The 12,254-nt window shown below is 36.6% G+C and overlaps 1 protein-coding gene across 1 annotated transcript in view; it reads left to right on the forward strand.

Annotated features, from left to right (window-relative positions):
• Positions 1-12,254, forward strand: part of MRC1 (mannose receptor C-type 1) — a 127,947-nt gene that overhangs the window by 26,165 nt on the left and 89,528 nt on the right. The window contains exon 4 of the mRNA XM_027847954.1: positions 11,832-11,996. Within this exon, the coding sequence (XP_027703755.1) occupies positions 11,832-11,996 (165 nt within the window). The remainder of the gene's footprint in view (positions 1-11,831; positions 11,997-12,254) is intronic.

A 12,254-nucleotide genomic window follows, 5' to 3' on the forward strand; every position in this document is an offset into this window, starting at 1 on the left:
TTTAGAAGGAGGAATGCAGTTCATTTCCTCAATATCACATTGGAATACAGGCCAACTACTATTTAATTATTTTTAATAATATTTATAGTTTGACAAAGGGAGAAATGGAGGTAGGGCTTTCCTGAATTACACTTTTCTGTGTCACATGTGATGAAATGAACCCAAGAGGGAAAATATGAAGAACATTAGAACTATGCTAATTATATGCTGGTACAATAACAATAATAGTAATAATAATGATGAAGCAAAATATTTTATGCCAACCACTTAAAAAGTAATATTATGTTAAACTGGACCTGTTTTTAAGTTGTTCCTACCTAGTCAAATAAGGATTGCTATACATTTCATTTGCAAATTGACCTCTTAATTTAAAGTTGAACATTGTTATTATACTCAGGCTTAAAAAAGAACAGCAGATTTATTTTGGTTTTTATAGGTTTCAGCAAAGGAAATAAATTAATTTCCTAATGTGTAGAACTTATGAACTCAAAATTAATTTGATATTACTTAATATTTTATATCAGTGAGCTGGGGGGTGAAATTGGAAGTCTGTTACAATATGTCAATGAACTGGAGGAGTAGGACATCTCTATCAGTCTGGCCCTTCTGTCCATGCACACCATAAGGACACTGGTTTAGGCCTGACTCACCTCTAGCCTAGGTAATAACGATTGCTTCTAACTGGTCTTCCTGTAGCCATCCTCTCTAACCTCCTTCACACAGGGGCCAAACTGATATTCCTAAAGGGCAAGGCTTTGTTAGCTCCCCTTCTCAAGAAGTTTCCGTGGTTTCTTATTACATCTGTGATAAGAACAAAGACTTGTCTTTTGGCATTTAAATACTGTGGAGCTCTAGTCCCAGCCTACCTTTTCAGGATGATTACCCATTACTATGTTTCAGCCAAACTGACCTAATCGGTGTTCCCTACATAGAACATTTCATTTCCTAACTCCATGCCTTTGGCTGTGTCCCATGTCTGGAATGTTCTTTCTCCCTACCTCCACTTCATTGTGGCTTTGGGGCAATCTGCAGCTTGACACCTCAGCAGCCGCCTTCAAAGCTCGCTTCAGGTCATCTCCCACGATGTGTATGTGTGTGAATCTATCTATCTATCTATCTATCTATCTATCTATATCTCTCTATTTACATACACTCATACATACACAGATGTGTTTGTGTGTGCATATGTATTTTTGATTCCCCCATTAATTAGAGCCCCTTATTTAAATGACATTTATGTTGTTTATATTTTACATTTATTTATTTCTAGATATGTAGTAGCCTACTAGTGGAAAATAATTTCCTTGAGGAGAGGAACCATCTCTCTCTCTCTCTCTCTCTCTCTCTCTCTCTCATTTTGGTCTTTGGATTCCCAGAGCCCAGCACAGTGCCTGGCACATAGTAGGCACTTAATACTTGCTTTTGAGATTTTTGATACGTGGGATGACTTGGTTGGACTTTGCACTTCAGTCTATATGCAATGTGGCTCCTACACATTTCTGCCTTCTGGGGCCAAGTAGAACAATCTTAATTCAATGATGACTCTTCAGATATCTTAAGATCCCTCCCGTGTCTTCTCTTCTCCAGGGTGAACATCGCCAATTCCTTCAGTTGATTTTCTTGTGGCACAATCTTTGGTCCTCTCACTGTCCCCATTACCTTTTTCTGTGTATGTTCCACTTTGTCTGTTTCTCTCATAAAATGTGGTGCCCAGAACTAAACACCATATTTCAGATATAACTTAAGTAGGCCATGGTGTGGTGACATTATCATAGGATTATATCAATTAGCAAAGAGGCCATTAGCCCTCACATGTAGCAAAGCACAATGGAGATCTTTCTACACCTCACCTTGGTATATTCCCTGTCAGCCTATGATTTAACTCATTCTCCTGATTTTTTTTATCCTCAAACACTTTAGAGTAGAGGTGTCAAACACCTGCTATCGCTCCAAAGTTGGGCCAGAGCCAGAATAAAGCACAATTGGGAAATGTTTCACAAAATAAATAAAAATACACTAGAAGATAAATAATATTAATATGTGGTTTTCTAAGTCAATATGCACCCTGTAGTTTCTATGTGAATTTGACACCAGTGATCTTGAATGAGCCGGGGATATATTTGGATAACTTCCATCTCATTAATAAACTTGCAATCACTTTCTCATTAATTATCTTGAGCTGTCATTCTAATTCATCAAATATTAGTTGTTTTAATACACTGGAGAAGATTCTTTTGCCATTCAGTAATTATTCTTGTTCCTTTATAGTTAAATCAACATTAAAATGACTAAATATAAAATATATTGTCAAATGAAAGCAATAGTAAAACCAATGCATATTTAACCATTGGCAACATTTTGATCATGCTAAAGTTTACAGCCAGAGTTATCTCAAACTCTCAATACAAACAGTAGGTAATTCTTTTTCATCTGTCTGCAAACTCAGTCTCACCCAATTTAATTCGTTTAAGATACTGATTGAAGTGTCTCAGAAATCTTATTCATATTTGTCCTCTAGATAAGAGTCAAATTCAATCTCTTTGGAAATTGGCTAGATCCATCCTTCCTCATTGTCTTCTCTTCAGAAACCGCAGGAAATCGTCTTTCCGAAATACACTGTACTTGCTAATTACTCACAAATTCTTTATATGTTATTCAAATTCTCTTTATAATAATATATTGTTTATGAGAGTTCTAACAAAGAAGACATTTTCCATCATCTTCTTCCTCCCTGTATTCTTCGGAGATTCCTCATAGATCCTCATAGGTTACAGATAAAACCCACACCTTCTCCCTGACTCCAAAGGGAGATGCACTTCATAGTAGACATTTTTCTCAGCTGACCTGGAAACTGTCAGCCCAAACTGCTTTTCTTCACGTTACATTTGGTTTCTGTACTCTTAAAGAGACAGTTGCATTCTCCAAAGTCCCTGTGAGAAAAACATTAGGCAATATAAAGCTAGACCCTACAGACCTTAAGAGATCACAGAGTCTTCATTTATTGATTAAAAAAAAAACCCTGAGAGAAATGCAAGTGACTAGTTCAGAGCCACACAGATACCAAATATCTAAGTCAGAATTTGAATCACTAGACTTATTATTCTAAAACTGTTGCCTTTTCTTATATAACCTATTACTACTCTCATCACCTTCTTTTTTCTGGACACTGGGCCTCTTATAATGTAGCCTGGAAACTGCATTAGCTTTTGGAGCCACTGTTGACATACTACATTTTCATTCATATTACATGCATAACTCTTTTTCACAAGAATTGTCATGTCATTTCTTCTCCAGCTTGTACTCATGAAAGTGATTTTTTGAACTCAAGTATATAACTTTACATCCATCCCCGTTGAATTTCATCTTCGGTTCAGTCATTTACCTCCTTTTTTAATTAATCTCCTCAGGATCATTTTGGATGCTGACTCGGTTATTCATCATATTAATTGTACTTCACAGTTTTATGTCACCTGCAATAAATCAAGCTTGCCTTCTATGGCTTTGCTCAAGTCGTTGGGCTTGATGGCCACAAAGTCCTTTCCAACTCTTAATCTATGATCCAATACGATCTGAAATGATACAAATGCTCAACAAAACAGGGTCAAGGTCAAGGTGCCTTAGAAGATCCACAAGAGACCTTCCTCCAATTTGATATCACTCTATTCCACTATCTGTTCCAGATCATGAATTCCATAAGTCTACTAAAAAGTTGTCATTGAGAAAGGATTCAAGTGGCATTAAGACTTTAAGTAGAGAAGGAGAAAGAGGAACTACAATGATTCCCGTTTTGTTCTCTCCCTATCCTCTGTCACCCTTCTTTGGTCACCAAATGTCCTCTTCCCCTTCTGTCATCCAAAGTTCTTCTCTCACTTCATTCTAACCTGCTGCCTTGACGTTCTATGAGTGGGACAGTTGGTTTCCCACTTTTCATCCACCCTGACCAGCTTAACCACTTGACTAATTTTCATTTCCCGTTGCTTATGTTCCAATTTCCAATCCAGGAGAATCATTCCTCCATGCTCCCCTCCACCTCAAACATTGAGTCAGTTGTTTATCTTAAATTTCATTTTCTGTATGACTAAAACCAAACTTTAATAAAAGGCCATGTTTCCCATTCCTGAAATACACAACATTCTTATTTCTGACCATAAAGATCTTCAAGGCTAAGCATGGAAGACACATTCCCAGAGGAGTCTTCTCTGATCCCACTCTGCCCTGACTCCCACATTATGCCCAACCATTAATCTTCCTAGGGAAGACCTTTCTCTGAATCTCTGCTTTGCTTCCACCACACTGTATCTCAAATTTTATTTCTTAATTTCTTTTTATCTCCCACCTCCAAATTGCTTAGAGATCAATTGGGAAACTGCCTTTAAAAAGTAATGTCCAGTACAGAATAGAGAGTAAGAAGTCAAATCAACAAATATTTATTGAGTGACTACTATGTGTGTAGGTCATAGTAATGAGAATAGACTCAGTATCAGGGCCAAAGAGCTGCGTTTTTAGATGCATAATGTGGTGACTTTATACTTGGATATTTTGCATAACTGGATGTGTATAGAGAAGATTAAACATGAGAAGCACTTTTATATGAAACAGTTGTTAAAAGGTGAAATAGTTGTGTGGCATAGTAGAAAAAAGGAAATGATATGGAGTCAGGGGGCTTAGATTTGAATCCTGGTTTTGAACCTTGATATGGCCTGGGGGAAGTCACTAGACCTCTCTCTGGACCTCATATTCCTCATCTTCAAAATTAAGGGGTTGGATTTTGATCCCCAAGGTCCTTTATGGCTCTAAATTATTATCTATATACATGTTACTTGCTTCTGATTGACGAAGTTCCTGGAAGGCAGCAACTATGTAATTTTTCATCTTTGTTTCACAGGTGCCTTACACGCTGTTGATTAAACCATCTCAAAGGTCTTTTGCCCTGGGCATTTTCTCTGTCTGTCCCCCATGCCTGGAACGTTCTCCCTCTTCATCTCAGGCTACTGCCTTCCTTGACTTCATTTAAGTCCCAGCTAAAATCCCATCTTTTATAGGAAGCACTTCCCAACCTCTCTTATTCCAGTGCCTTCCCTCTCTTGATTATTTCTTATTTATCCTGTACGTAGTAACTTCTTTGTATATATTTGCTTGCTTATTGTCTCTCCCACTAGATTCTGAGCTCCTTGTGGGCAGGGACTATCTTTTTTGCCAGTGCCTAGTACATAGTAGGTACTTGATAAATGTTTATGGACTGATTGACTAACATTTCTCCAGCTCTACGTCTTTGATTGTTTCTCCACGTACAGAATTTTTTCTACTCTCCCTTTTCTTCAGACCAACCATCTGTGTACCCCTATGTCACTGATCCACAAAGATGACCCGTATGGTTCTGGTGCCAGCGTATACAGATTGTCATTGTGTCTGTTCTTTCTTTCATTCATTCATTCGGCACACATTATATAGCTCCATCTATGGGCCAGGGACTATGATAGACGCTGGAGTTACAAATACAGAAATAAATCAGGTCTTGTCCTCAAAGAGCTTAGAAAATGCATTTTACCAACTGATACAAATTTCCAACATATGCAGATACTCCATGTCTGCAGATGCTTTCCCTCTATTATTTCCTATTTATTCTGTATATAGCTTGCTTTTTATATGTTGTTCGTATGTTGTCTCCCCTGTTAGATTGTAATAAGCTCCTTAAGGGCAGGGACTGTCATTTTCCTCTTTTTGAATCTCTAGCACTTAGCACTGTGTCTAGCACATAATGGGTACTTAATAAATATTGATTGATTATGGATATATAACCACTATCTTGTGCTATATGTCACTTCAATCGATTTTTGAACTTTGTAAAAATTTCATCAGCTCAATGACTGAAAAGATTGCATTTATAATCCTATCCTTAAAATCATCCGAAGAATGAGATTTTGATGCATGTGAGACATGCATGTGTATACATACATACATATACATATATATGTATATGTATGTATATGTTTGTATATATGTATATATAGTGTATGTGTATATATGTATATGTGTGTGTGTGTATATATATATATACATGTATATACAGAGAAAGAAAGAATCTTCCCTATTTGTGTAAATCTCCAGAAAACCTTGCTCTAAAGATTTATTTCAACCCAATTTCTAAAGGCACCATAAATCTTTTTGTCCAAAGAAATGAGACTCTTTGCCTTTTCCCCAGGATAAAAGAATCTCCATTTTTATGTTAAATTCCAGCATACAGAGAAGTCCTGCATAAATGATGTAGTGGTTTTGACTAGTGGCATCTTGAGTATATTTGGCATAAGGTTAATTTTGTCTCCTCTAAATCATGCATCTTCAACAAATCACGTATTTCCCCTTCTCTGTAACATCTAACTGTGACAACTAACTCGAGGGGAAATAAAAATATTAATTACTTTTATCATGTATCAAGATTTTCAAATGCATTTAACCATCTGATAGCTTTGCTACTGTTACTTTTTTTTAAAGACCTTGCTGTTTTAAAATTCTATGAAATGTAAATGTACTTGCACAAGCTAAAATCAAGAGACCATATTATCTTACCTTAAACCAAAAACCATCACGCAGGTCCTATACAGGAAAAAAAGGAAGTGGTAATTGACCTGATGACATCTAATGTATATGTTTCTTTGTTTTCGGTATTGTTTATTGTAATGTTTTCCTCCTATTTAAACAACTATTTTTCTCCTCAACTACATCATGAAAACAGGAAAAGGAAAAGACCCCTTTCTCCTAAATTCTCTTTAGCTTGCAACTTCTGGGCGTCTGGTTTAGAGAAGGCTGAATCGCACATCTGTGGGCCACTTTCCCTTTTGCTCTAGTCAGCAAATGCATGATTTGGCCCTTTCCTTTATTTAATTCCTCTCTCTAGAATGCAAAGTCAGGATTCCCATTTTTTAAATTAAATTAGGAGAAGGGACATACCCTCAGTTGTTATTTCGGACACCTCAGATGACTACAGTGGGGTTTTTGGATTGCTAGGTTTTCCTTGTCCAACTGCAGAAGGAAAAAGGAGCTCCTTGTTTGGTAGGTGAAATGGTGTACGGCACCATTTAGTGACTTCCTTTTTAGCACCTCAAACCCCCATTGTGGTCTATTTCTTCCTCTATAATCAAGGCAAAGCTGTTCTACTTTCACTGGAATAATTCTGCTTTAATGGGCAGTAGAATCCTTTCAGATTACTCACTGAGTCTGGCTCATCCCATAGTTTACCATATTTCAGTTTATGCTTCCTATATCTTAAGTACACATTATGAGGAATATACTCCTGAGACTTCTTAATCACTAGAACTCTTTACTTCCTATAATTATCTTGGATTTATTGGTATGTTTACATTTTGATAGAGGAAATTAGATGGCTCAGTGGATAGAACACTGGGACTGGAGTCAGGAGAATTGAGTTCAAATCTGGCCTCAGACACTTAATAGTTGTGTGACTCTGGGCAAGTCACTTAACCATGTTTGCTTCAGTTTCTCATCTATAAAATGATCTGGAGGAAGAAATGGCAAACCACTCCAGTTTCTCTGCAAAGCAAACCCCAAAATTGGGTCACAACAACAACAACAGTGACAATCCTTTATAGACACCCCTCTCCCATCACTCCCCTCCCCCCAATCCCCATCAAAGTTCTTAGAGAGAGGAGATTATTTTTATTTTCTTTTTTGTATCCTCCAGCACCTAGCAAAGTACCTTGGACATAATATATACTTAGTAAATGTTTGTTGGATCTAATTGAACAACTTTTCTAGGTGTAATGCTTTGATATTTTGAGCATCTTGCAGACATGTTATAGTCTTTCTAGGGACTGTCCTTAGCTTTATATTTTCTGCCAATTCCTTGCCCACAGTAAGCGCTCAATAACAGCTCTTTTGAATTAGCTTTTAAATACAGTCCTGGGCACTCACATTGCATTTATCTTCGTCTTTGGTGTGCCATGGGACATTTCTCTAAATTTCACATCACTGAATGTGGTATATGCCTTTGACAGAGAGGCCCATGGTCACTTCCCTATTAGAGGTACACAACAAATTTAGGGACAGAATGTAGGTCGGGTCAAGGAGAGATTGTGATTGTGACCAAGGGAGATGGGCTAATTTCTCTGAAATGTTCAGGATGTGAATCAATGTTTGGAAAGACATGCAAAATGATATGTTTTAAATGTGAACACTACAGATTCTGACAAAGTTTTAAACATTCTTATAAAGAACTAAAAATGAATGACAATAATAATTTGAGAGTCCAAAACAAAAATTGAATGAAAAGGCTTTATTTTAAGTAAAGAAAATAAGTTTCATAGGTAAGATGTATCATCATTAAGCAATGATTACAAGATAACTTTTTGCATCCGAAGAACATATTAAAAACATATTAAAACATCATTATATATTATATACAATATATTAAAACACATTAAAACATTATATATTATAATGTGTATAATATATTAAGACATATTAAATATTAAATTTAATATATTCACAGAGTTTAAAATCATTGAAGGAAGCCATGTGGAAATGAATATGATGAATCATGGAATAAGAAGTGAAATTTTATTTAAATTGTGGGAAAAATGGCCCTAGGAATATTGTGACTCTTGTGGCAAACACCTCTTGGTTGAGGAAAGAATAATTTATATTATCATTACTAACATCATACATTACATATATTTTATATATTACTAATATATTATACACTATATTTTCCTTCTTTAGGTAAGGATCTTTAGGGCATACATACATGTATATATTTTTAAAGTCTATACTAGAATAGTTTGATAAATATTTATACATCAATTTGTTGGGGAAAAGGAATGGAATAACGAGCAATTGTATGTAGTTCATATTCAGATAATATCTCCATATGGTGCTATTCTGATGTCACTGTGATGTTCATGGAATTTTGAGGGCAATGCTAGCAGGGTAAAAAGCTCTGACAAATTCCACCAAGCTGGAAAGACTTCTATTTGGGGCCCATAGGAGTAACCTGTTGTGTGAAGACCAATTTTGCTAACCACAAAGAGACTCATCATCAGAAGACTGGCCACCGTAAATACATACCTATGTATTTTGACCACAACTTTGACTCTCTCCTAAGGCAAGGAGAGTTTGCAATCTGTACCGGTGGTGGGAGTAATAGCATGGGTGAAATCACACAGGTTTTCAATGAATAAATAAATATTTCTTAAACACTTATTGTATGCTAGGCAGGGCAGCTAAGTGGTGCAGTGGATAGAGCACCGGACCTGGAGTCAGGAAGATCTGAGTTCAAATCTGGCCTCAGATAATTAGTAGCTGTGTGACCCTGGGCAGGTCACTTAACCCCTATTTGCCTCAGTTCTTCATCTGTAAAATGGACACACTAGAGAAGGAAATGGCAAACCACTCCAATATCTTCACCAAGAAAACATCATGGACAAGTCAAGTCCATTGGGTCAGGAAGAGTCAGACATGACTGAACAACAATATACTAGGCACTGTGCTAAGTACTGGGGAAACAAAAAGGAGGTCAAGGGCAGTCCCTGCCCTCAAGGAGCTTACAATCTAATGGATGCTGAAGGACTGAATGAAGTTGTCATTCAGCCAGCTACTCTTAGCATGTGTGTGAGAAACCCTGAGGATTTTTCCCTTCCCAGATTGATTATTTTTTGGCTAGGTTAAAGAGGCCATTCTTTGCCTCATTTCTTACTTAGCCTCAATCACTGCATCCAGGGCCATCTCCAATCATTCTGATCTATATCTGGCCACTGGATTCAGATGGTTCCAGAGGAAAAAGTGAGGCTGATGACTTTTCATAGCCCTCCCTCACTTAAATCCAATTCACTTGCACGTCATAGCATCACATCCCTGATGTCATGGCCCTCTTTGAGAACGAAGGACGAAAACAACAACAACAAAAATTTATTATGTGTAATAGCAAGGGTTGCCACTGAATGCCATAAATGTATCCTGCCACTTAGTAAGTGGATGTTTCACTATTTTAGATAATTCCCTGTTCACCTCAAAGTAACTCTTTCACTTTCAGAGATATCTAATAAACAACTGGTAAATCATTTCTGCATTGACTTAACATTAAGTAGGTAAAATTTACATTTGACTTATTCACCTTCAAGTTTACAAATTGAAATCTAGAAAATAGATATTTAAGTGATTCACCACAGCGCTAAACAGTACTTTGTTAATCAAGCTTCTGGGGAAGCTAGTTGACTCGATGGATAGAGAGTCAGGCCAAGAAGTCAGGAACTCATCTTCATGAGTTTAAATCTGGCCTCAGACACTTACTAGCTGTGTGACCCTGGGCAAGTCACTTAATCCTGTTTGCCTCAGTTTCCTCCTCTGTAAAATGAGCTGCAGAAGGAAATAACAAACCATTCTAGTATCTCTGCCAAGAAAACCCCAAATGGGGTCATGAAGAGTGCAGTCATTGGACATGACCGAACAATAAAAAATCAATATCAAGCTTCTAGGATTAATGTAGTTTTCAAAGGCATCTGCTTAAAATCTTGGCAAATCTGGCTCCAAGTACCTAAGTTAACTGTGTTTGATAGCTACTCATTGAATTAATTTGAACCACTGTTCCAAAACTAATGCTTTAATATTTAAATCATTAGGCACTAAAACCAATTCTAGAGATTCCCCCAGAGTTGCTTTTAGTTTTGTGATTGCTTATCAATAACAGATTTGTAAACAACTAGGGGTGTATACATGTGTAAGTTTTGGTGATGATGGAGTGGTGGGTAATTAAATGTAAGAGATTGTATGGGACTGGTATGGTCCAACTGGTTTCCATTCCCTTCCTACTGTTTGGTATATTTATAATATCCTTACTTTCTAACCCACATGGTTGTCCAATGGATAAAGGAGAGACAATTGATTATTATCCTATTCATTTCTGATGGGTCCCATGGAGAGTTGAGTGGTGGATGACCCCCTGTCGACCTCCTTTGTCTTTTTGATATTAAGTTCAATTTAACTCAGCAATCATTTGTTAGTACCTACTATGTGAAATCTGTCCCTGCCCTCAAGGAGTTTACATTGTATAGCACAAAATTAGAAGAGTTTTCTGTCCATTTTCACTGATTGTCCCTCATGCTTGGAATCTCCTGTTTTTTTCTGTGTTCTTTCGAGTCTCAGCTAAAGTCCTGCTTTCTACAAAAAGCCTTTCCCTGTCCTACTTACTCTTAGTGTCTTCTGTCAGAGATTATCTCAAATGTATTCTTTATGTTTCTTATTTGTACATAAATTTTTGCATGTTGTCTCTCATTAAATCTTCAGCTCCTTCAGAGCAAAATTTGTTAATTTTGCCTTTCTTTGTTATCCTCACTGCTTAGCACAGTGGCTAGTATCTAATAGATGTTTAATACAAGTTTGTTGACTTGACTCTTAAAGTCTGCATAATGCGTATTTTCTCCACAAAAACTCTATGAGATTGGAATTACAAGTTTTATTATCATTTTCATTTTACTCATGAGGAGAGTGAGACCCTGAAATGTTATGTGATTTGCCCACAATCACCCAGTTAATAAGTGTGTGAGGTAAATTCAAACCTACGTTTTCTGACCACAAGTCAAGAACTCTATCCACTAAGGGAGGAAATCTGTTAAATACTTAAAAAATAACAAGAAAAAAATACTTAACTGTCTCAGGCAATATTTATTGTAAATGGATGCGTCCTTCTGTGTTAAATTTAAATTTTAAAATCTAGTTACGTTATTTTAAAAATTTCATTACAAGTTGGTTTAATTTATTATGTATCAATTATATGTACATTCTGGTTATAATTCATAATTTTATTTGTTTTCTTTTTGCAGTTGCTGGCAGTGAAAGTTTATGGACCAAAGATCCATTGACTGGTATCTCCTACCAGATAAATTCTAAATCGGCTTTGACTTGGCATCAAGCGAGAAAGAGCTGCCAACAACAGCAATCAGAGCTACTGAGCATCACAGAAATACACGAGCAAACATACCTGACAGGTAAAGTAATAAAAAGTCAATGGGGAATGGAAGCAGGGTATTTGATTTCTTTCTTTCTTTTTTAAACTTATTAAGTAAGTAACGAAAGAGTCTATCTCAAAGTCAGCCTGGAGCCATGGACCAGAGAAGATAGAGCAATCATGTCCAAAGTGTCCTGGGGAGACTTCTTATGAAATGTACCATTTTTGATTAACAACATAGAGCTAAAAGCTATCAGAATGAATTCTGCTACAAGGGCAGATGTAGTTTACAGAAACA

The sequence above is a fragment of the Vombatus ursinus genome, unplaced genomic scaffold (assembly GCF_900497805.2).
Source record: "Vombatus ursinus unplaced genomic scaffold, bare-nosed wombat genome assembly UNPS02005459.1, whole genome shotgun sequence".
In the NCBI taxonomy this organism is placed as follows: domain Eukaryota; kingdom Metazoa; phylum Chordata; class Mammalia; order Diprotodontia; family Vombatidae; genus Vombatus; species Vombatus ursinus.